At 39.5% G+C, this 27,871-nt stretch overlaps 1 protein-coding gene across 1 annotated transcript; it reads right to left on the bottom strand.

Moving 5' to 3' along the window:
* Positions 1 to 1,323: 1,323 nt before the first annotated feature.
* Positions 1,324 to 27,840, bottom strand: LOC135465547 (calcium-transporting ATPase type 2C member 1-like). Its single transcript, XM_064742785.1, has 24 exons — positions 27,647 to 27,840; positions 21,446 to 21,655; positions 21,104 to 21,193; positions 17,325 to 17,360; positions 17,036 to 17,097; positions 16,737 to 16,845; positions 16,125 to 16,286; positions 15,518 to 15,586; positions 14,299 to 14,441; positions 13,518 to 13,642; positions 12,454 to 12,551; positions 12,018 to 12,113; positions 11,357 to 11,446; positions 10,615 to 10,719; positions 9,723 to 9,879; positions 9,397 to 9,567; positions 8,122 to 8,270; positions 7,782 to 7,948; positions 7,183 to 7,251; positions 6,641 to 6,757; positions 5,614 to 5,761; positions 3,289 to 3,384; positions 2,852 to 2,993; positions 1,324 to 1,805 (listed from the first exon to the last, which is right to left on the bottom strand). The coding sequence occupies exons 1-24, from the start codon at positions 27,737 to 27,739 to the stop codon at positions 1,672 to 1,674; spliced, it is 2,838 nt and encodes a 945-aa protein (XP_064598855.1). The 5' UTR covers positions 27,740 to 27,840; the 3' UTR covers positions 1,324 to 1,671.
* Positions 27,841 to 27,871: the final 31 nt, after the last annotated feature.

Below are 27,871 nucleotides of genomic sequence, written 5' to 3'. Positions count from 1 at the left end.
GATCTCTACACTATATGACCCCTTTCCTCATACATCACAAGATACCTTACATGCACATTAAGTCATACTGACATCAATCCTTCTTAACTTGACTAAATAGATGTACCCTCACAGAAATTCTAACTGAAAATTTGTCACAACCAGAGGTTTCTAATCTACAACCATTAACACAGAAATTTTATGAATTAAACTGGTAACAAAAGAAAGGCATTATCTCAGCAGTACTTATCAATCACATTGTTCCTGACCTTCATTCCCATCAACTTACATAGAACAACAAAGCTGCCATTCCCTAAATGACATAAAATTTCTCCCACAAAAGTCCATTTTCAATTGATATTTGATTGGTGTTTTACTCCATACTCAAGAATATTTCACTTATGACAGCCAGCATTGTGGTGGGTGGAAACCCACGACCATCCACAGGTTGCTGCAGACCTTCCCCATATGGCCGGAGAGGAAGACAGCAAGAGCTGGACTTGAACTCACAGGGACCGCATTGGTGAGAGGCCCCTGGGTCATTACGCTGTGCTAACTTGCTAACCAAATGAGCCACGGAGGCTCCCTCAAAGGCAAATAAATGCCATAAAATATTACTTCTGAAGCTTGCATTTTTTTTTTTCCCAGTAGGATGGCATGTCCAGCTATTCAGACTCACATGATCATGAAAAATACGCAAGACATTCATGGACGAAATTTTGTCATTTAGGGTATGGCACACAAACCTGCAAGGGCACAATCCCCTATTACGGGCAAAATGACACGTTCACATGTACACAACAACTGACAAGATATGTAAAAATGCAGGTAAAACTGAGCTGTAGAAAATGATATATATAAAGAACACACTCTTTGCAACGTGTCCTTATGTACTGATATTTTCTGTCGCCATTTTGACAAAGTTGAAAAAATAATATCTTAAATTCCAACACTGTGTGTTAGTACAGCAAACCAACCATGGAACAACTAAACAAGCTGGTGTCATGCATCTCAGACACTACACCAGACACCACACCAGACACCACACCAGTGGCATGAACCATAACAATGTCTAATTTCTGCTCACATACTGATCTTTGTTTTCTTTCCTATACTTTCCATGTAGATTACATGTAACTTTAAATAGGCAATCAAACCCCTTTCCATGCATGCCTACAAATTAACTTTAACCAGGAAATGCCTATGTACGCGTGATTTTCCGCTTTGTCCAATGATTAAAACACATTTATTTATTTACTTGAGTGGTGTTTAACGCCATACTCAAGAATATTTCACTTATACAACGGCGGCCAGCATGTTAGTGGGAGGAAACCAGGGAGAGATCGGGGGATACCCACAACCATCTGCAGGTTGCTGGCAGATCTTTCCACGTATTGGCAGAGAGGAAGTGAGCCTGATTAAAGCAACAAGTTACATGTAAACGTAAAGGGTACACTTGTGTGTGAAATAGTGGACTATTTGCAGTTTTATTACATATGTAGTAGTAGTCACAGTGGTTGACTTCAGGTCAAAGGTTACTAAGTCAGTGTCTTCTGGTCAATACATTGTACGTGTCCCATGACTAATAGGTGCACCGCCCCCGCAGGACCCTCACACTAAACACAGTGTTGCATTTACATCTTTCTTTACACAGAGTGCGTGTAGTTCCGGCGCTAAGTGCCAAGAGCCCTGTCAGACCATATTTTCCATGTAGTATATACTTTCTTCCTGTAACCGCCGCTTCCTCTCATTGTGTCGGTTCATCCATTTCCGTACTTCAGCAACAACGAACACGCTTGACGTAAGAATTATTAAAAAAATAAAATCTGAAAGAGAAAAATGAAGTTTTATTTAATAAAGTCCTCACTGGTCCAGTAAATGAATTCTGCTAGCTCAAAACTACTTGGAACACACATTTGTCTTCACACTTGATGTACAATGCTCCAATGCAGGGCCCCATATTTATCTCATGTCTTAAGACTTACATGTACATCAAATATTCAAACACAGCTACAAATAAAACGCTTTGCTCTAGAAAGTTTAAAATTTGTACACTGATTCTTTATGGCAGAAAACTATCCTAACCATAATTTGAGCTCTTTCCTTTTCTGAGCTTGGCTTTTTAAGAACTTGCACTTTGTGACTTAAGTCTGAAGTTACTTGCTAAACAACTAAGCCACAGTCTGAATCTTAACACTATGAAATGAAGATTTTCATTAAAAAAGACTTAGCAACATTGAGGACTTGCAATGATATCTGTACCAAAATTTCTAAGAATAGTCTCATATCTCTGGCAATTGCCAACTTGCCGACATAAATTTCAGAAATAGCCAAATAACAGCTGAATGCTGTAGGTCTAACTACCTGACTAACATTGTCTTCGGCTTGGGTTTAACAAGGCTTTCATTGTTATTTTGGTCTCATTTCTATGGTGTAGAAGGCTTATTCAAGTAAGGCATACTTTTCTGTCCCACCTCAGCCCCATTCCAAAGAAACTATAGTAAATCTTCAACCATTTCAACCTCTAAACCACTATATCCAATGGATTTTATTCATAAAACTATTACAAAACTGACACAAACAAAATTTTATGTCACTAAAGATGCAAGTCTCATAAAACTGTGCAAATTATTTCTGTATATCCCATATAGTTCTCTCAGTATGTTTCAAAATATTGGTTGCAGCGCTGGTTGAAAAGGTTGAAGAATTAGGGCAGGGTGCAAACGTGTAACACTGCACTACACCCCTACCCAGTATACTGACGCTGTGTTAACAAGTGTCTGGCCTAACATTTAACCCATGCTGCTGAGTGTCTAGTCACAGAAATAAACCATGTCATAATTGATTCATTCAAATTTGAACTCCAACTTACCACTTAAATAAAGAGCCTCTGTTTGAAAAACCTTTTGTAAGGGTGGAAAATATATCACCAGGAGCTGTCCCACGATGGAGCCGCCCACTGCTAGCAAGAACATCCGGTTACTGAACATGCCCACAGACAGGATGGACTTGTTCTGGAAATGCAAATTGAACAGTCAGCTTAAAACCAAAACCAAATTTCTATATTTTCAGATACTGTTCATCAGTAGCTCTAAAGCAGTAAAAAGTTTTTTAAACTATCTTGAAAAGAATTAAATAACATCATTACTAGTAGTTCGAAATGTATCAAACTGAGGTTTCAGCAGCATGATCTTTCATGTTGTTTTTTTTTTGCGTTCATCTCTATAATTTTATGGTTGGTATCAGAACAGTGAATTCTACAATACAATTCTACTTTTACAGAAGTGTGGCAAAAATTGATTGACTGACCTGTGACCTACAGCTGAGGGCATTGAACATATCAAAGAACACAAAACATGTGAAGGTCATGGTGGTATCCCTGGGTGTGATCTTGTTATCACTCATCTGAAAACCAGCAGAAAACAAAACATGTGAAGGTCATGGTGGTATCCCTGGGTGTGATCTTGTTATCACTCATCTGAAAACCAGCAGAAAACAAAACATGTGAAAGTCACGGTGGTATCCCTGGGCGTGATCTTGTTATCACTCATCTGAAAACCAGCAGAAAACAAAACATGTGAAAGTCACGGTGGTATCCCTGGGCGTGATCTTGTTATCACTCATCTGAAAACCAGCAGAAAACAAAACATGTGAAGGTCACGGTGGTATCCCTAGGCGTGATCTTGTTATCACTCATCTGAAAACCAGCAGAAAACAAAACGTGTGAAGGTCACGGTGGTATCCCTGGGCGTGATCTTGTTATCACTCCTCTGAAAACCAGCAGAAAACAACATCAGGCAAGGCAGTTGTCACATCTCACCATCTGGATCTCTCACAGTATGTATATGATGATGACACAAGTACATAGGTACGACAAGTGCAGACAGCTATTCCAGGAACGTAATAGTTTACATGATTTAAATATACAGTGTAGCCTCGCTAGAGTGCGCCGTTATGGGGACAACTTCTTGAGCACCTTAAAGGCTAAATCGCAGCATAACGAAATGACCTGGGGATAAAGAATATAGGCCCACACGATTCTGACAATTAATTAAGTTTTATCGATGCAAGGCTTTTTCATTCTTAGTTTACTAAAAACATGTGAGAGTTTTGTTACCCAAAGATCCAATTATAGTTTTTCTAGGTTTACCACATCTTGGTCCCCTGTAGTTTCACACCTCGCTTTATAGTCATTCAATAGCCTGATTAAAGTTATCAGCATTTGCTGAAAGTATACAAACATTAATCCCTTTTTGAGTTATGCCTATCACAGTGAGCAAAATGTGTCCTGTATTTCTGACATAGCCACACTCACAGGGACACTCACACTTTGCAACAAGAACAAGGACATGTGCATTTGGAATCAAACTTTCACTCAAGGAAATTTAACCTCTTCCATTATAGGGCCTCCGTGGCTCAGTCGGTTAAAGCGCTAGCGCAGCGTAATGACCCAGGAGTCTCTCACCAATGCGGTCGCTGTGAGTTCAAGTCCAGCTCATGCTGGCGGCCGTACGTGAGAAGGTCTGCCAGCAACCTGCGGATGGTTGTGGGTTTCCCCCGGGCTCTGCCCGGTTTCCACCCACCATAATGCTGGCCGCCGTCGTATAAGTGAAATATTCTTGAGTACGGCGTAAAACACCAATCAAAAAAAAAAAAAAAAAATCTTCCATTATACATAGAAAAATTCTTTTTTTTTTTTTTTGCTTATACTGATGTAATATTCAAAATCTTAAATCTAAAGTATTGAAATAACTTGTGGATCTCACACCAACAGTAGGAAATGAAGCGAATGATGTAGTGCTATTTACGCATATTTATTGGTGAAAATCCTTGTTCATTTGCTGTTTTAGCTGTTCTCATTCAAAATGTAAACCTTCTCACATGGAAGTACACCACCCATTTTTGGGGGACAAGATTTGCGTCGTGTTATATCCGATTTTGCGCTATATCAAGGCACCTTATAGCCAGATTACACTGTACAACATACTGATAATATTTTACACAGATTAAAAACTGTTATCTGGTAAGAGCATGTACATAATTATAAAGACACAAATAAACGTCTGATTGTCAGCATTAATGATGCTCATTTGTGTGCCGCGTCAGGTGACTTCTTATTATAATGAATGTCTAATGTTTTATACTGTATTAAAGAATATTTCACTTAAGTAACAGCGGCCAGCATTATGGTGGAAAGTAATCAAGCAGAACCTGGAGGGAACCCACAACCACCTGCAGGTTGCTGGAAGATATTCCCACATAAGACCAGAGAGCAAGCGAGCATGGGATGGATTTGGATTCGTAGCACCAGGGGACAAACTCTTGAGGTCTCGTGTCCCTATATAGTTCTAGCTGCATATTTCAGCTGTGTCATTAAGATAAGATGTTTGTCCAGTACCTGGTAAAGTTCAGTGGTTTCTTTCAAGCTCTACATACCGTACATGTTGTTTTGTCCACTCAAAGACCTAACTGCTATCATATGAATGAGTACACCAATCCAAAAAATTGTACTAAAGAATACATTAAACCGCCAAACAATTAACAGCCCCATAGATGTGACAAGTTCAAATGCACCCGATGACCTCAACCCTTACCCTCTGACCCTTGACTTCAACCTTGTATCCTAGGACTCACCTCTCTCCAGAAAACCCACAGCGTCCCCGAGACAATGATGAAGGCTGAGACGATGATATTGATGATGAGGGCACGTGTGATGATGGGGTCACGCACTCGCCGAGGAGGCTGACGAATCACGTCCTTATCAACAGGCTCCACCCCTAAACTACCAACACAAATACAGACCATGTCACAAAGACAATCTGTACAGCCTAGTCCAATACTAATCCACATCAAGATAAGTAAGAGTATACATCATTTCCATAAATTTTCTTATCAACAAACATGCAGAAACAAATTTCTGTCAAATCAAAACATATTAGTGTAGAAATATGGACAATCAAGTCCTCTGAAAACTACACATATATCCATGATTGTCAAACTGTTTATTATGTACTGTGGCTTTCTGGACACCCATAATACCGTAGAATACATGCACAGGAGTGTCTGGGATTTTTTTTTAATCCATATAATGCCAGAGACAACTCTCTGGCTTTTCTAGATCTCTTTCGGATACTATATCTAATATTAGCATTAAGTCATATCACACATTTTTGTTTTTAGAAAAACCCAGCCACCAATACTGATGTTCATATTTAATATACTGTTACACAGTGCTTTTTGGGCCAACTACAATACTGCAAAACTTCTCTTACAGTTAAATCTGGTATTACCGCTTCAATTTTTTCAACGACTAAAGCATTTTTTTCAGTGGAATTTATCCATGCTGTTAATTTTGAAAATCACACTAAAAATGGTTTGTTTGTGTCACGTAAGATGCAAGCTTCATAAATTTGTGCACATTATTTTTCCACAGCCCATAGATCTCAGAATATTGTTTCAAAATATTGGTTGGTAAGGTGTTTGAAAAGGTTAGTCAGGGTGTTTAAGTCAGTTTTGAACAACCGAGCACAGGATAACATGCGCATAGTCACATTCTGGGCTCACATACTGCCTTGGCCAACATGTATAGTCTCACATACGTTTCTGAAGTTCTTGTTCATATATAGCCATACATGTACACAGGGTCAGGGCATTCACTAACCTCTGGGCAGGGGGCCCGTCCATGATGATGTTAATCCACAGGATCTGCATGGCATTGAGGGGGTTGGGCAGCCTCATGAGAGTAGACAGCGTGATCAGAGACAGGGCAGCTATACTCCTACACAAAACATACCAGTACAAACATCAGTCAGCACAATGCTCTTCTCAGAGGTGACAGCCAGTTAAGTCATCAGATTGATCAAGTGTCATCCATTATGATTGAATGGTCTGAAATGTATTAGATTCCATTTATATTATTGTATATAAAAAAAAAAATGGAATTATTATAAAGCAAAAAACAATCATTTAACTGTCTGAAATTATGCAGCAATTCTGTACTAGTACAAAAACTTTGCACAAAACTTTCTGTACAGCTGTGCATGTATGTACAACAGCTAACATGTTTTAAGTTTACAATATTGGGGAGGGGGGCAGGGAACTGACATAATTACATACCTTACATTCTCCACATGTACTAGTATGTGTAAATACAAAATACCATCTTGATAGAGCTACATGTAGCGGTATATACAGTTCACTCACGTGCTCAGCTGAAACCTCACAAAATTTCTGATGTTGTAAAATATTGCTTTGCCTTCTTCAATGGCAGACCTGTAAAAGCAAATGAGAAGAAATGTACTTATCAAGTTTAGTGATAAAACATGTAGTTACAGAGACATGAATGTTAGCTTAATAACCTGGACTCAGGTGATATCACTCATCAAACTCCTATAATATTAAACTTATTTGGAAAGCCCAGGATGAGAGTTTGCCATACTCACATGATAACAGAGAGTTTGCCATACTCACATGATAACAGAGAGTTTGCCATACTCATGTGATAACAGAGTTTGCCATACTCACATGATAACAGAGAGTTTGCCATACTCACATGATAACAGAGAGTTTGCCATACTCATGTGATAACAGAGTTTGCCATACTCACATGATAATAGAGAGTTTGCCACACTCACATGATAACAGAGAGTTTGCCATACTCACATGATAATAGAGAGTTTGCCATACTCACATGATAATAGAGAGTTTGCCATACTCACATGATAATAGAGAGTCTGCCATACTCACATGATAATAGAGAGTTTGCCATACTCACATGATAATAGAGAGTTTGCCATACTCACATGATAATGGAGAACTCATCGTCCACCAGAATGACATCTGCAGCCTCCTTGGACACATCTGTGCCTGATCTGCCCATGGAGATGCCGATGTCAGCACTTCTCAGGGCCACAGCATCATTCACACCGTCCCCCGTCATCCCTACTATCTGACCATTGCTTTGTAATGCCTGTAACAGGAAATCACAATACTCATAGCACACAAACTAATAATACATTAACAGCGTTGTAATTATGCCTCGGACTTGCCTTGACAGTTTTCATGTCTGGGAATCACCTTGACAATTTTATGTTTATGCCTGGGACTCCCCTTGACAATTTTAAGTTCATGTCTGGGACTCACCTTGACAATTTTGTGTTTATGCCTGGGACTAGTCCTGTAGAAGACGGAGACACTGCTGATGACCCGCTGAAGCTGAGTGATGTCCATGTTATCTACCTGGTCTCCATTCAGGGTGTGGCCACCTACAGAGTAAAGACCTAGCCGGGACCCTGGGAACAAATCACAGGTAATACCAGGTGTTAGACATGGGGTGTGCTGGTGTCCACACAGGTAAATCAAAACCAGTAACAAAGAGATACATCATCATTAGTTATCACATTAGTTATAACAATAAACATAGAACAAAACTGATCTGGAGCTCTGATAAAGTATATGTATCCACTGAATGTACATGTATTCTTACCAAATCCAAACATAACACAATAGTGATAACACATACTGTATCATATGACAGAAACACAATAGTGATAACACATACTGTATCATATGACAGAGACACAATAGTGATAACACATACTGTATCATATGACAGAGATGCAATAGTGATAACACATACTGTATCATATGACAGACACATTTATGACAACACATACTGTATTATATGACAGACACATTGGTGATAACACACTGTATCATGACAGAGACACAATAGTGATAACACATACTGTATCATATGACAGACACATTTGTGATAACACACTGTATCATGACAGAGACACATTTGTGATAACATACAGTATCATATGACAGACACATTTGTGATAACACATACTGTATCATATGAGAGAAATACAATAGTGATAACACATGCTGTATCATACGACAGAGACACGTTTGTGATAACACATACTGTATCATGACAGAGACACAACAGTGATAACATATACGGTATCATATCACAGACACAACAGTGATAACACATACTGTATCAGAGCACAGACACAATAGTGATAACACATACTGTATCAGATGACAGACACGAAAGTGATAACACATACTCTATCATATGACAGAGACACAATAGTGATAACACATAATGTATCATGACAGAGACACAATAGTGATAACACATACTGTATTATATGACAGACACACAATAGTGATAACACATACTGTATCATATGACAGAGACACATCTGAGCCTTGTTATCTCCGTAAGAAGGGGTTTATTTTTGTTCCCTTTAATAAGTAGTGTTTCATGACATCATGAAGAATGTTTCATCTGATATATGAGCACATTGAGTCATATTTGGTGAGGAAACTATAAAGTTATCACAGGGGATGCTGTTGTTATGTCGTCAGATACATATCATATGAAGCCATTGTTGTCCATACCTATAGCCTTTGCCGTCTCCTCAGAGTCCCCAGTCAGCATCTTGATAGAGACCCCACCAGTGATGAGCTCTCTCACTGCTTCCCTGACCCCGGGGCGGGGCGGGTCAATGATCCCCACCATGCCCACAAACACCAGGTCTGTCAGCTGTGGGCCATACGCCAGTCCCAGCACTGAAAACACACAGGTGACACCTTCTGTATGTCATGTCAAAGTAATGTGTAACATGTCATAAATACAAAATATACAAAAATTCACAAAAACTCAAAATATACATTGTATGTACGTACAACAACCTAGACATGAAAAAGTTTACACAATAGTTTACCTCTGAGCCCAGCCACACCCATCTGAGATTCTGCGGACAGGTAAGCTTTCCTCTGTCTAACTTCCAGCGGCACCGCCAGCCCATTGTCGTAATACCTGGTACACATGGACAGCACTACCTCCAGGGCACCCTTCACAAAATACACCTCCTCCTTTACCTGAAACAGCAAACACATATGTACACAAGAAAATTCTCCTAGCTCACTTGTGGTTTCACTTTCACTTTCAAATAACACTGGAGCCAGCACTGACTGAAATGTATGAGTTCTCCTGGAAGGTGACTTGAACTATCTAACCTGACCACTTCCATACGAAAGCCTCAAGTATGGACTAAAACACCAACCAACAGAAAAGATGAGGCTGTCACTGGCAAAAATCTTACAAAGACAGATTTTAGAACCTCAACCATGTCTGCAAAAATACACTCAAATTAAGGACCAGGAAATTCAATTTGGATCATCCATCAGAATAAAATAAAACTGAAAGCGAACGAAGTGGACTGTAAATTAGAGATCTGAAAGGACTGGTGGACTTAAACTAGGCTTATAGGGTCAAAATGAAGACAATTAATTTGTTACACATTTGACTGAGCTACATGCACATGTATATGTCCTCTACATCAACCAGCTGAGTACAAAATGTATACAATACTTGTTGTCAGTTTGTTTTTAATAAATCATCAGTACATACTGAATTCCTCACACTGAAATAACTATCTCAAGACCAGTGAAAATACATGCTCTGGCTTGAGTGAGACTTCAGACTCACAACTTAGTGTGTCTACCTCCACTGCCCTACCACCTGAGCCACCAAGCCAGATGGGAACGGTTGGTTTGTTAATTCGTAATACAATATATATAATTCAGTGACCTCCACCAGAGAATGAGGCGTACCTGACTGAATCTGTCCATACACTTAACTGCCATATACTTGGTATCGGAGTTGAACGGCCACTCCTGTAGTCTGGTATACCTCTGGGTTATATTATACAGGTTCATCTGCAATAATAATCACATCAGAATCATGAATATTGAAAAACAACGCTAGAGGAAAAGAGCAATAGTGTCACAGTGGAGGTCTTCAGGACATTGCAGCACATCATATGTAAAATACATGTAAAAATTTTACAAATACCAGAAAAAGCCGTTCACTCTGCTACATGTACATGTATTTAACACAGCAGTCATCTTAAATTGTAGGTGTACATGGTGTATGTGGTAACAGTTGAAGTGTATGTATGTACGTATGCTTAGGGTTTAATGTCGTACTTAACAATTTTTCAGTTTTAATTATGACAACGAGGAGTCATTAGGTGTGTGAACACACACTCTAACCATTAGGCCACTGACTTGGTCTACAACTGAGGTATCCACAAGTGGTTAAGATCAGGAAAGCCCGGAAGCATGCGCTTACATATTCTGTGTTTCAAAGACGAAACTTTATTCAAGGGAATTTTTGAAATGTTTGAATGAATGGTTTATAGCTTCACTCCACTTAAGCAGTATTTCTGTTACATCATGTCAATTTAAATGCTATCTGCCGAGCTACTTTTCCACACCCATGGGTGGGGGTGTGGGTGGGGGTGTGGGTGGGGAATCTGTGGTAGGAAATGTCCTCTAATAATAAAGATTTTACCTTCCATGCCGCAGCAATAAATGACCCCTCTGTTGGCTGTCCCCGCAAAACACCATCCCTGATATCAGCATTATTACACACACAGCCTATCTGTTCTCAAAGAAATTAGAGATATCATCAGAGTCATAATTATAGAGACAATAACATCAAATGTATATCTTAATACATAATCAACAAAATCTACACCTGTCCAAACATGGATTTTCTTGTCTGCTATAGGTATGCGTGTTCTATGCTGTCTATCATGTAGACAGGTTCACAAATTCATAGGGGAAATTAGCCTTCAGTTAACTAAAAGAACATTTTCATTTAAACCCTAACAGAGTCACCCTGACCCAATCATGGGTTCAGAACATGAACACCAACCTACACAGAGTCACATTATACCAATGCTCAGCCCACCAATAGTTGACATATCTCCTTTCATGTTAAGTATCCAATTCCAAAATATCCCCTTCCTACAGTCTAATGCATTGTTCAGTATTCAAGGGTGAAAAACATGCAACTTGTTGTATTGATTTAATTTCTCATATATAGGCCAATCCAGGCTTATGCTGCTTATTGACAACTGACATTAGAAGCATACTCTTTTGAGTCTATACACTTACACCATCCCTCTCCTACCTCTTTGCTGTACATACAGAAGGGAGGAGTTCCTTACCTCGAGGAGCTTGGTAAAGCCTGGGTGACTCTGCTCCCTGACCTCCTCGTTATCACAGGTCACATGACCATCCCCGTTATATCCCACTCCTGACACCTGGCAGAATATATCACATTATTCATGAATAATGGTCTTACTACATTCTTTATGTGTAGCCTAAAAATAAGTTCAGTTTTGATTTATTTATTTCCTTATCTGACTGGTGTTTTACTCAAAAATATTTCACTTATACAACGGCAGCCAGCATAATGGTGGGAGGAAACTGGGCACAGCCCAGTGGAAACCTCCAACCCGGAGATGAAGTCTTCAGTTTTGGCTTCACTTCGAGTTAGCTCAGCTTGAACCTTGGTAACCAAATAAACAACATTGTATTGTGAAAGAAATCCTCTGTAACTAATAGTGTTGAAAGGCCAGACACAATGCCTGCATGTTTTACCTCAGCATATTTACCATCTGCTGTATACATCTGAGTGATGGTCATTTCATTTTTGGTCAGAGTTCCAGTCTTGTCTGAACAGATCACATTCACACAACCTGTAAACACAATAAATATTATAGCCAATCTGAAAATTTAAAGTATACACTGTATCCTTTATTGGTTACATGTACATTGTTACTGGGTGAGAGGATATGGACATATATAATGGTTAGTGACACCATATATTCCCATATTCTATCACCATGATACAGATTTAACCGCAAGAAGCCCATCAATTCAGCGCAGAAGAATCGACGTATTGATGTGACGAATCATTTCAGCAAAGTGACCGCTCTTTTAACAGCCAAACAAAGGGAGATAATTTAGTCAGAACACACGTATGACTGAGTGAGTGAGCCCTTGGCATTTAAAATCGCACTTAATAATTTTTCAGTCATATGACGACGAAGGAGTCCTTAGAGTGTATGTAATGTGCCCCCTTGTTGCAGGACAGATTTCCACTGCTCTTTTATCTAGTGCTGCTTCACTGAGACGACGTACCAAAGGCAAGTAAGCCGCTTACCCTAGCCGTTGTACTGATGTGGGTCAACCAGTTGCTGCACTATCCCCTTAATGCCGAACGCCAAGCGAGGAAGGTACAACTTTCTCTTTTTTAAGGTCTTAGGGGTGACCCCACCCAGGATTGACCCTGGGACTGCCACCCCCGAAGTACATATAGATGCTCTACCAACTAATTTGGGCACCAGTTTAGAAGGTTGATTTGGACTAAAATATTTTTACATATTAAGAAACTTGAAATTAATGATTTATAAATCAAATTATAGTGTCAAAATTACACATAAATTTGTTTACTCAGTACAAACGGATATAGGCAATATTTTCACTCAACAATTTAATGTATTAGGCAATTTTCTCCATAATTTGGACCTTCTTACAGCAACTCTAAATGGTATAAAAATCTCCTTGTACTTAGCCCTGTAACACCAGTCATGACCTGCATTAATCTCTTCAGCAGAACTGCTTGGTTTATTCACGCACATGTATGAGATCAACTGTCATACCTAAAGTCTCCACAATGGGAAGTTTCTTCACAATGGCTTTCCTTTTGGCCATCCTCATGACTCCCAGAGCAAGGGTTACCGTGACAACGATAGGGAGGCCTTCTGGGATTGCTGCTACTGCCAGACTGTAACCAATCAGAGCCAAGAAACATGTGTCAGTCTGTCCACAGCTCCCCTAAATGTTACCAGTATGTTACTTAAGCATGACATCCACCAACATGATCAAGCCTTTCATGGAGAAACTGTTTTCACCTAACTTCAGCAACCAAGTAGCTTTAACCAACTTCAAATTTTATGACATACTTTTTAATGAGGACATAAATGTATTTAAGAGTAAAAAAAATCACCTTAGAGACAGATTTACTGATACAACTAAATGATTATATATCGGTATTAGCGTCAAGAATGTGCAAGTAACAATACGACATTAGCAAGCAACTGCAATGTTTCGAACTGAATGAATTTGAGAAGTTACACAAGCATGAATACACAAGTAGAATATTGGAATTTGTTTCATTTATTAATTTAACTGAAGTATAATTTGGTACTCAGAATTCTGGGGTCAAAGATGGTAGGAACTGAATTCTCAAAGAGTATTATAATAAAACCTCCGACCTTTGCCTTGTATCTGACAAGTCTTTTGACTTAAAGCTGAATAGAACCAGCTGTGGATTTGAATCTGCAATCTCCTTGGTTAGAGGTTGATCGATCGCAATGAGAACAATGCTTAATTAACGTGAGACAAAGTTTAGTATTATAAACACTCCCGACAAATCCCTACCTGACTCCTATTGTGAACATGTCGAGGATTTTCCTGCCCTGTATCCAGCCTAGCAGCATAATGACACCGATGATACAGAACGAGTAAAAGGAGAGCTGCTTGCCCAGAGTGTCCATGCTGATCTGAAGAGGGGTCTTGGGGGCCTAGAAACAAAAGTACATGACAACAGTTTGTAAATACTTTTCACTTCTGGAGACTAGGACACATTAGCCTTAATTGTTTTATGGGTAGAACAAGTCTTTTTCAAGATTGAAGGAGAGTATAAATATAAAACTTGAGGCTGTCTTGGCAAATTTCACTGCTGAAACCATAATTACATGATTGGACAGCCTTGAAACACAAGATAATCATAAAAAAATCAAGATCAGACAAAATGAAAAGGTGGATTTTCGGTGTTGCTTTTATTCTATTTCTTGCTTAATTAGTGTTGGCTTGCCTGTAAAAACAGAAATCCTGTCGTCTGGGAAATATACTTGCACCATGTTTGTAGACTAGAGTACAAGCACATGTAAAAACAAAACTGTCCCCTATATGCCTTGTGTGGTTAAAGAATACATAAAAATTAACTATAAAACAAAGGTGTATGTTTCTATGCCACATGATAAAAATTATGCCCCAGAATTTTCATACCTGTTAATTACCCCTCCATATTATGCATATTTTCCATCAAAGGTTGGATTTTTTCAGAAATTACGTCATCACTGATCTTGCTCGGAACTCGGTGATCACCCCAGAAGTGCCCCGAGCCCGGTGAACCGTATCGCTACAGTGTGGGCAAGGTGGGCATTTCATGTATCCTTTAAACAGCTCTTATCTCGAATAATATAGGGGCCTCCATGGCTCAGTCGGTTAGCGCGCTAGCGCAGCGTAATGACCCAGAAGCCTCTCACCAATGCGGTCGCTGTGAGTTCAAGACCAGCTCATGCTGCCTTCCTCTCCGGCCGTACGTGGGAAGGTCTGCCAGCAACCTGCGGATGGTCGTGGGTTTCCCCCGGGCTCTGCCCGGTTTCCACCCACCATAATGCTGGCCGCCGTCGTATAAGTGAAATATTCTTGAGTACGGCGTAAAACACCAATCAAAAAAAAATCAAAAAAAAAAAAAAATATCGAATAATATAGAGAAAAAACGTTTCTTCAGGTGGAGGAAACCAGCATGCCCAGAGTAAATCTACTGACAAGCTACTGACAAACTTTCCCTGTTTCTTCTATCTAGTCTTACCTCCTGTCCCTGCATCATCTTGAAAACTTCTCCGAACTCTGAGTTCTCCCCAATGCCTATGACAATGCCCTGTGCAAACAATGACAGCAGCAACAAAACATTATTTATAGAATGACATAGTATGACAGTACCTCCAAGTATATGTATATTAGGTAGCCCCATATTAACAAATCATTTTATCTTAAAATGTTAACTAATTGCCTTGTACTTCGCAATGTTTCTGGGTGATTGAAAATCTCTTGCACCCTATGTGTACAAACAGCAGGTGTATATTTCTTCATTTCTTTATTCGATTATTGTTTAATGCCATATTCAGCGATTTTTCACTTATCCCATGGCAATCAGCTTTATGGATGGAGCAAAGTGGAGTGCCCAGGGAAAACCACTGACCTTTGGCAAGTTACTGACAAACTTTCCTACACATGATGTACAGATAGGTACACCATGTTGGTGGAAAACAACAAACACCAAGGCCCAACAAGTAGCGAAAGTGGAGGAATCTGCGCAGAGATTTGCCAAGCATTGAAAGGCAACCAGCAGACTATGACCCACTCCCAGCAGTGCGTGTATATATATGCCACAGGAGTAATCTGTACTGTGTACACACCTTTCCCCTCCCACATCGAACCAGGGTGCCCATGAAAGCCACACAATTCCTCTGTGCGATGCCATTTCCTTGTTTGTGGCCATTCCACACAGGCGCCGTTGTCTTGGTAACGGGCTGAGTTTCTCCTGTGAAACTGGATTCATCCACTGCTAAATCCACAGCCTTGGAATATAAATGTCACAGAAAATCATCTGATTTAGTTTGCAGTATGAAAACAGGTTAATCACAACAGTACTGTATCTGATTTGTGTTTTACACTACTGTCAAGAATATTTCACTTTTATGATAAACATTAGGTTCACTGGTGTAGGAAACAAGACTGAGCACAAGAAAACCACCTAAGACAACCCAACAACAGTTGGATTTGAGTCTACAGCCCAACAATGCAAAGGTGAGTGGGTTTCTGGTTCTGACAAATATGTCATCAGTCTTCTTGGCCAATGATTTTTGTTATTTCAGTTTTTTAAAATCTGGATTCTTAAGGCAGGCAAATGCACAATAATTTTCACTGAATCTGTCAAGAAGTGCCAATAGACAAACAAAAAGGACAAAAATGCAAAAAATCAGCAAACAACACCCTCATGTATGAGTAACCTTGACCTTTGCCCTCACCTCAATCAATCTGATATCAGCTGGCACTCTGTCTCCAGTAGCCAGATACACGATATCCCCCGGCACTAGCTCTCGTGCCAGAAATGTCTCCACATTACCCTGGCGTAAACTGTAAAACAACATATTCCACAACTAGTCTACAGGTACATACACATGTAGAACATACATGAATACTGTGTTGTGTAATAAAAGACTTTAGAATCCTGAGGAAGGTTTGGAAATATCTTCCAACATTTGGAAATTTTACAGGCTCAAACTTTGTCAAAACTTTTCATTACTGCATAATCAGAATAACTTACCAGTGACATTTTGGAGGCACCAGCTTTGTGAGAGCTTCTAAAGATTTCTCAGATCTGTATTCCTGACAAAAAGAAAAAAATCTACCAAATTTTGTTGCATACATTGAAAATCCATCTAACATATTTGCATATATTTACACATTACGACAGATAAAACACCATAGATTCATTCTACTCATGAAATAAGATTATACATTTTAATGAAAAGTCAATGTAATGCATGTACAAAAAGACTGCAGGCAAAACTTCAACATCAAACTAAAGTAAGATACATGTAAAATCAATTTACCTGGACAAATGCCACTGTAGAGACAATGATGATAGCCTGCAAAAAAAAATGTAAAATTCGTGCAGCACTTACGCATGTAAAAATCTGAGTTAAAATTAATGTTTTGACTAGATAACATTTTTGTATCAGCATGTATCTGTCTGATATTATAAACTTTTGTACAGTTTACAAAACAAGTAAAGGAAATCCAAACCAAAAAATGCTCAGTTTCCATAATACAACTGTTTGTTTAATGTTTCACTAGGGCTTCATGTCGTCAATAACATATGAAAAAGTTATATGACCGAGATCAATTCTTTTCCTGCCACAACATTAGAAGTGCCTATACTACCAACACAGTCATATTAACAGTGTCATCAAACTGCCTCACACACAGGGAGATCCAGGCTGAACTCAGCAGTACATTTACCACAGCATTATCAAGCTGCCTCATACAGACACAGACAAAGGCTGAACCCAGCAGTACACTTACCACAGCAATGCTTACAGCATTATCAAGTTGCCTCATACAGACACAGACAAAGGTTGAACCCAGCAGTACACTTACCACAGTAATGCTGACAGCATCATCAAACTGCCTCATACAGACACAGACAAAGGCTGAACCCAACAGTACACTTACACCAGTAATGCTGACAGCATCATCAAACTGCCTCATACAGACACAGACAAAGGCTGAACCCAGCAATACACTTACTACAGTAATACTGACAGCATTATCAAACTGCCTTAAACAGACACTGACAAAGGTTGGACTCAGCAGTACACTTACTACAGTAATGCTTACAGCATTATCCGGCCGTAAGTGGGAAGGTCTGCCAGCATCCTGTGGATGGTCATGGGTTTCCCCCGGGCTGTGCCCGGTTTCCACCCACCATAATGCTGGCCGCCGTCGTATAAGTGAAATATTCTTGAGTACGGCGTAAAACACCAATCAAATAAATAAATAAATAAATAAATGAATACAGCATTATCAAACTGCCTCATACAGACACAGACAAAGGCTGAACCCAGCAGTACACTTCCCACAGTAATGCTAACAGCATCGTCAAACTGCCTCAAACAGACAGAGACAAAGGCTGAACCCAGCAGTACACTAACTAGAGTAATGCTGACAGCATTATCAAATTGCCTCATACAGACACAGACAAAGGCTGAACCCAGCAATACACTTACCACAGAAATGCTGACAGCATCATCAAACTGCCTCATGCAGACACAGACAAAGGCTAAACTCAGTACACTTACCACAGTAATGCTGACAACATCATCAAACTGCCTCATACAGACAGACGCAAAGGTTGTACCCAGCAGTACACTTACCACAGTAATGCTGACAGAATTATCAAACTGCCTCAAACAGGCACAGACAAAGGTTGAACCCAGCAGTACACTTACCACAGTAATGCTGACAGCATTATCAAACTGTCTCATACAGAAAGGCAAAGGCTGAACCCAGCAGTACACTTACCACAGTAATGCTGACAGCATCATTAAGCTGCCTCATACAGACACATGCAAAGGCTGAACCCAGCAGTACACTTACCACAGTAATGCTGACAGCATCATCAAACTGCCTCATACAGACACAGACAATGGCTGAACCCAGCAGTACACTTACCACAGTAATGCTGACAGCATCATTAAGCTGCCTCATACAGACATAGGCAAAGGCTGAACTGGTGGTACACTTACCACAGTAATGCTGACAGCATCATCAAACTGCCTCATACAGACACAGATAATGGCTGAACCCAGCAGTACACTTACCACAGTAATGCTGACAACATCATCAAACTGCCTCATACAGACAGACGCAAAGGTTGAACCCAGCAATACACTTACTACAGTAATGCTGACAGCATCATTAAGCTGCCTCATACAGACACAGGCAAAGGTTGAACCCAGCAGTACACTTACCACAGTAATGCTGACAGCATCATTAAGCTGCCTCATACAGACACAGACAAAGGCTAAACTCAGTACACTTACCACAGTAATGCTGACAACATCATCAAACTGCCTCATACAGACAGACGCAAAGGTTGAACCCAGCAATACACTTACTACAGTAATGCTGACAGCATCATTAAGCTGCCTCATACAGACATAGGCAAAGGCTGAACCCAGCAGTACACTTACCACAGTAATGCTGACAGCATCATTAAGCTGCCTCCTACAGACACAGGCAAAGGCTGAACCCAGCAGTACACTTACCACAGTAATGCTGACAACATCATCAAACTGCCTCATACAGACGCAAAGGCTGAACCCAGCAGTACACTTACCACAGTAATGCTGACAGCATCATCAAACTGCCTCATACAGACACAGACAAAGGCTGAACCCAGCAGTACAATTACCACAGTAATGCTGACAGCATCATTAAGCTGCCTCATACAGACACAGGCAAAGGCTAAACTCAGTACACTTACCACAGTAATGCTGACAGCATCATCAAACTGCCTCATACAGACAGACGCAAAGGTTGAACCCAGCAATACACTTACTACAGTAATGCTGACAGCATTATCAAACTGCCTCATACAGACACAGGCAAAGGCTGAACCCAGCAGTACACTTACCACAGTAATGCTGACAGCATCATTAAGCTGCCTCATACAGACAAAGACAAAGGCTAAACTCAGTACACTTACCACAGTAATGCTGACAACATCATCAAACTGCCTCATACAGACAGACGCAAAGGTTGAACCCAGCAATACACTTACTACAGTAATGCTGACAGCATCATTAAGCTGCCTCATACAGACATAGGCAAAGGCTGAACCCAGCAGTACACTTACCACAGTAATGCTGACAGCATCATTAAGCTGCCTCATACAGGCACAGGCAAAGGCTGAACCCAGCAGTACACTTACCACAGTAATGCTGACAACATCATCAAACTGCCTCATACAGACAGATGCAAAGGTTGAACCCAGCAATACACTTACCACAGTAATGCTGACAGCATCATCAAACTGCCTCATACAGACACAGACAATGGCTGAACCCAGCAGTACACTTACCACAGCAATGCTGACAGCATCATTAAGCTGCCTCATACAGATACAGACAAAGGCTAAACTCAGTACACTTACCACAGTAATGCTGACAACATCATCAAACTGCCTCATACAGACAGACGCAAAGGTTGTACCCAGCAGTACACTTACCACAGTAATGCTGACAGCATCATTAAGCTGCCTCATACAGACACAGGCAAAGGCTGAACCCAGCAGTACACTTACCACAGTAATGCTGACAGCATCATCAAACTGCCTCATACAGACACAGACAATGGCTGAACCCAGCAGTACACTTACCACAGTAATGCTGACAACATCATCAAACTGCCTCATACAGACACAGGCAAAGGCTGAATCCAGCAGTACACTTACCACAGTAATGCTGACAGCATCATTAAGCTGCCTCATACAGACACAGGCAAAGGCTGAATCCAGCAGTACACTTACCACAGTAATGCTGACAGCATCATTAAGCTGCCTCATACAGACACAGACAAAGGCTGAACCCAGCAGTACACTTACTACAGTAATGCTGACAACATCATTAAGCTGCCTCATACAGACACAGGCAAAGGCTGAACCCAGCAGTACACTTACCACAGTAATGCTGACAGCATCATCAAGCTGCCTCATACAGACACAGACAAAGGCTGAACCCAGCAGTACACTTACCACAGTAATGCTGACAGCGTCATCAAGCTATCTCATACAGGCACAGACAAAGGCTGAACCCAGCAGTACACTTACCACTGTAATGCTGACAGCATCATCAAACTGCTTCATGCAGACAGAGACAAAGGCTGAACCCAGCAGTAACAGGATTAAAGGGTTGTTGAACTGAAATAAAACAAACCACTGTCAATGAGCACGTACAATTAAAATGTATACAAAACTGTTATGTAAGAATACCGTATATGTATCATTCAAGTCTAGAAATAATATACTAAAATAAAATATAAATTGAAATACTGATAGATCAGTACATACCTGCACAAAGTGCATAATTTACTTTTCCCCAGGACATTTCAAAAACTTTATCATACCGTTACATGTAATCTGGAGACACTGATACCATTAAATGTTTTATACCTGACTAAGGAACTTCTTCCACAGGGGTTCCTCCTGGGAGATTTCAAATTCATTCCAGCCATGAACACGCCGTCTGTTCGCGACTTCTGCTTCGTTCAACCCAAGGTTGAAGTCAGTGTCAAGAGCCGCTTGTACCTCCTCAACAGACTTCTGGGACGCCTCTTCTGACTTCATTAACCTCATCATTTCACCTGTCCCCTCAACGCACACCTGTCAAATACAGAGAGGTACATATCAGTACAAAAACACAAATCCACACCATTTCACCTGTCAAATCAACACTCACCTGTCAAACACACAAGTACACATTATTTCACATTAATACATCAGCACAAAAAGTAGGTACGTATACATATCATGTCACCTGTTGCATCAACAGACCCATCAAATACATGAAGGTATATATCTGCACAAAACACAGGTACAAGTACATATCATCTCACCTGTTCCATAATCACAAACCTGTCAAATACACCAAGGTATATATCTGCACAAAACACATACAATCGTTTTACTTGTTACATCAACACACACCTATCCAAAACATCAGCTCAAAACACAGGAACACATTTCACCTGTCAAATTATCACACACCTGTCAAATACACTGAGGTACATATCAGAACAAAACACAGATACATATCTGCGCAAAACACAGGTACACATCAGCACAAAACACATGTACATTTCAGCACAAAACACAGGTTCACATCAGCACAAAACACAGGTTTATACCTGAACAAAACACAGATACATATCAACACAAAACACAGGTACACATCAGAACAAAACACAGGTACATGTACATATAAGCACAAAACACAATTACATGTCAGCACAAAACACAGGTACATATCAGCACAAAACACATGCACATATCTGCACAATATACACACCAAAACAAAACACAGATACATATCAGCACAAAACAGAGGTTCACATCAGCACAAAACACAGGTACATATCTGCACAAAACACAGGTACACATCAGCACAAAACACAGGTTCATATCTGAAAAAAACACAGCTTCACATCAAAACAAAACACAGTTAAATATAATAACAAAACACAGTTACATATCAGAACAAGGCACAGGTACATATCAGCACAAAACACAGATACATATCTGCACAAAACACAGGTACACATCAGCACAAAACACAAGTATACATGTATATAAGCAAAAAACACAGGTTCACATCAGCACAAAACACAGGTTCATATCTGTACAAAACACAGCTTCACATCAAAACAAAACACAGTTACATATCAGAACAAAACACAGGCACAAATCAGCACAAAACAAAGGTACATATCAGAACAAAACACATGCACATATCAGCATAAGACATAGATACACATCAGAACAAAACACACATACATATCAGCACAAAATGCAGGTACATATCAGAACAAAACACAGGTAAACATCAGCACAAAACACAGGTACATATCAGCACAAAACACATGTACAAATCAGCACAAAACACACACAGATATCAGAAAAAAAAAACACAGGTGCATATCAGCCAAAAACACAGGTACACGTAAATACACCTATACTGCACTGTGCATGCATGTGGCGTGTATGCCTGAAATTGTCAAATTAGGCAAATAAATTTGATCACAGATAAAATGTAGCTATTGTGGTTCTAAGTCATACCCAACAGTTCAACTCCATGATAATGGAGGCCACACCTTTGAGGGGAAAATTAAAGGTACACATTAAAAATTGAACTTACAACTGCAGCCTGATTATATCACATGGGGTCATGGGGAACTTATAAAGACTTTAATTCAATTAGCTTTGCATTTATTCATATATCCCTTGCAGAATTAAACTTTTAGTTGTTTATCTGGCAAAAATCTTTGTTTGGAATGGTACAATTCTTGTAAACATACACTGAGGTATATCCACAATTATGAGCTATCTATGATTCTCTCTTTGTATTCAATGTCATGTGTCACCAATGTGGTCGCTGTGAGTTGAAGTCAAGCTCATGCTGCCTTCCTGTCCGGCTGTATGTGGGAAGGTCTGCCAGCAACCTGCGGATGGCCGTGGGTTTCCCCCAGGCTCTGCCCGGTTTCCTCCCATCATAAAGACTGGCCGCTGTTGTGTAAGTGAAATTCTCTTGAATACGGCATAAAACACCAATCAAATAAATAAAATAAATCAATGTCATATGTCTCAGGCAAGTATTAAAAGTTATTAAATCCAGGGAATTCATATTAAACTTTAGTTAATGTAGGTCATTTTACGTGCAATCATGATATTTTGATCATGATGTTCAAACACAAATTTTCTGTGCACTCAACCATGATAATTTTGCTCTACAAATGAACTGCCCAAATCTTAAAAACACCCTAATACTTTATATACCATGTATTTGATGTACATGTAAACCTCATGCATAGTCAGCATATATTTTAATCTACCCAGCATGCAAATGGCTTAAGAGTGGTCGGCATGATTAAATTTTACAATGAAGAGACAGAGACATCAAGTGAGTGTTCATACACTTAATAGACATTTGGGTGTATCAAACTAAAACCATTATTTAATCTATCTGCCAGGTTGAATATAAAGGCTGCTGACAGGATATTTAGATTTACATACACTTACTTGCTTTCATGTAACTTAATGTTACATGTAGGTATAGAAATGTTTAGTTTATAGCATGAATGCTATCAGTACTGTTTCAATGACGAGCAGCCACAAAAATGGTATTTCACACAATAACGTGTCAGATATACATGGTATTTTTTAAAACCCTTTCATCTGTGAATATCCTTTCTCTATGCTGGCACAACACCCTGTTGTCAGTGGTGAAATATTTCCGTCTGTTACAGAAAGCTGTCACTCTCAATCTTATCCTGTACACCGTTCACCACAGCTACTGGCTGGCTGATGAATGAGCTTTGATACAGGTTCTTTTGAATGGCTTTTGGTGTGTATCCTGAAGATGTATGTAAATTTATTTTCAGGTCCTTTAATTCTTTCATACAAACTGACAGATGAACAGGTATTTCTTTGCTAGGCTACTGGTATACATGGACTGTATTAACTTGCATTTGTAATGTTTAGTTTGTAATTAAAAATGCACTTTAAAAACAACAAAAATGTCCTCAAATGACACTTTTGAAGCTACATGTACATGTAACATTTACACTATATCAAACTTCACAATAAACTTTTATGTGACACTATAAGGTGAATGAATCTATGGGAATCAAGTAAAATGTGACATTTGAAAATGCTAAAATCTAGGTGAAATACAGTTTTCTATAAAAGGTCTGCATGTCACTTACATAAACCCACACAAAACATATGACCATTCTCAAAAGACAAGGCATGCACATGTCTTGAATATATAATATTCTTGGACGAAAAATGAAATTATTTCTTTATTTATTCATTTGCTTGGTGTTTTACGCGGTCCTCCAGAGAATTTCACTTACATATGACAGCGACAAGCTTCACGGAGGGAGGAAACTAGGCAGAGCCTGGGGGAAAAGATGAAACTAGAGGTACATTGACACGTTAAGGAAAAGTCTTACAACTGGGGTTGAACAATTGTTGGATCCACGTAGACAAGAAGGAACTCCCCAAAACATAAACCTCCACCACATGCAAGTGTAATTCACAAATTCAGACAAGAGGACAGAACTCTGCATTTCTGTATTATCTGCCAGTGGTGATGAATTGTGGGAAAAATTCTGGGTCAGGATCAGCACCAAAACTGAATGGATTACAAGTTATTGGCACAAGGCCAAGCTGTACACAAAATTCTATAAAATTATTGACAAACAGGCAGACAAAAAAACATCATTAAAACCATAACCTCCTTGTTAGGGGTAATCTATAAATATACATAAAGGTTGCCTGGTACAGATTGTTCACGATAATTGAAATGTAAGGATGCTCAGTTAAATTCACCAGGCTGTAGATACAAGCTTTTCCACAATATTTGCTGATGAACTTTCCTACATGTGACGAGCACACATGCACAAGTTGTCTTGAGAATTGCCAACACTAAAAGATGCATGATCACATGAATGTCGTCAACTACTTTACTGTCACCATGACACCACAGACAGTGAGAGGTGAAAAAGGTAAGAGTTGATTACAGTGGCATTGAATGATTGATACAGAGAACAAGACATTATAGTGTCCATGTAGACACTTTTCATTCAAAGAATTGAATTCCTGGGAACATCTGTCTCTTCAGATCTTCACGCTGGAATACAGTGGACTTACACATGTATATACATCATATGACTTTCTCACACCCAGAAACTGCAGACTCCTTACACTATCACTGGAAATGTGTTTATAACACCGTTACCCATGCCATGGCTCATTACCAATACAAATTCGGAGAAAAATGCTTGCACTATTTTTTTACAAAACCTAAAACTCTCTAGCCAGTTTTCCTCAGATATAACTCAAAAAGTTAATCACCTGCCATATATTGTACATCAAAATTTCTTCTAATATGTCTCTTATCTCCTACCTAGAATACCGAGAATATGCGACAATCTCATTATTTATTGTGTGTCACTAAGGTTGGGTCTGTTCAGCTCAGGTGCTAGACAAATCTAAAACTTCCTTCCTGAAACAGTCCACCTCTGTGTTTTGTTTTTTTTTTTTATAGTTGTATTATTTTCATTTACCTATAAGAACATGCATGGCACTTTTACATAAGTAGTTGCTGAACGATTCAAAAGACATAATCTGATGTATGTGACGGCAGAGACTGAATATCTGTTTAAGCAATTTCAGAAATTACAATACCTACTTATGTATGTAATATACTTCTGTTACACACAAATGGTCTTGCCAGCTGTTGGCCTTCCTTAAAAAATTCTTTGTTGAATGCAGTCATCATTGACCCTATCAGTCTGTGGTGAATCCTTTTTTCTTTATTCTGGCCAATAATAAAGATAGGAATTTAAAAATAATATAACACTCAGAGAAAAATGTTGAAAAAAACAGTCACTCAATGTGATGTGGCCATTTGAAAAGTCATTCAGGGAGATAATTCCTTGGCCCACTGTCATATATCTGCGTGCATCAACATTTGGCAGACGATGACAAAAGTCAAGACCTCATGACCAGTTTCATTCAAACAGCGTGATGGTTATGAGCTCTTCTACTACTGGCTTGGAAAATGTGTTTATCTCTTATCAATTGATGTGACTGCCATACACCCATTATGGCTCAGCAAGTCTCAAAACAGGAACCACTTGGCTCAAGTCAATTTATGACTGCCTAGATGTATATGCCTGCAAGACTATTTCCTGTTCATCACCCCAGCACGACAAATAAGCTTCAAATTGCCAGTTGGCACTGATTGATGCGCAGCGCCAATGAGCAACATTTGTAGAAGTTCTCTAGCCACTTTTGCTTTGGTTTCAAGCTGGATATTCCGAGTGTGGATAGAATTTTGCCAGTGGGTGCATCAATGTTTTTCTTTAACATCCAAGTAGACAGGCAGTTATTCACTGAAGGCTTCTTGTGGAGTTGGGGGTGACCTGCTTGTGCATCAGTCTGGGCAGTTTCATAGACAACCAGCATTGAGTAGATAACGATCTGGGTGCAACTGATGCTTCACTATGATGGAAGAATAGGCTTAACTAGGGCTGCTATTTGGCTTTACTCTGGTTTCAAATTTATGGTGTTTTGGGCCATAACCTGAGCGTATGCTGCTGTTGTTGAGAGGTAGATGGTTTTCAAACAGAAATAATGTAACATGGCAACATAGCGATATAACTCTTGGGCAAATCAAAGCCATAAAACACATTGTAGCCTATAAGACCAGAACCTCCCCTGCGTTACCAGTAGAGGGTCAATGTGAAATACAATATCCGTAGTCAATTGCCTTATGTGTTCAGTCTGCAAACAACGTTTACAAGTCTACAGAAAACGTGAAGGAATTTACAACAGAGGTATAACAAGATTTTGGGACGTTCTAAACCCGGCTAAACAGCAATACGGGAGGTGGAAAAGCCTGACGCCGGTCGTGGCACTCTGCATTAGAATAAATGCGATTCCATCGTTACAAATCAACATCAACGTTATTTTACATCCACATGCAAGGCGAATAAACACGAAGAGTTGATTAAAACAAACTGAAAACCGTGCTTTTGTTCAGAAACTGAAACCATACGTTAGGAGTAGTGAAACAGCGAGCTAACTTACCGCAGTGGATGTTGTTGTTGTTGCCACACTAATCAATTTCTCCCCTCTAAAATCCAACGTAGAACTCAATTGACCATCCTTAGCTGATGACATTTGTAAAATGTTAGTACGTCAAAGAGAAAATCGACATAATTACCAATCGCTTGTCCCAGTTAATACAGGACGAGTTAAAATTCAACGAAATGTCACACTGTTGTCCCGTTCCACGCAAACATAGAGTTAATT

The sequence above is a fragment of the Liolophura sinensis genome, chromosome 5, assembly GCF_032854445.1.
Source record: "Liolophura sinensis isolate JHLJ2023 chromosome 5, CUHK_Ljap_v2, whole genome shotgun sequence".
Classification (NCBI taxonomy): domain Eukaryota; kingdom Metazoa; phylum Mollusca; class Polyplacophora; order Chitonida; family Chitonidae; genus Liolophura; species Liolophura sinensis.
This window is presented reverse-complemented; position numbering and strand designations above follow the sequence as displayed.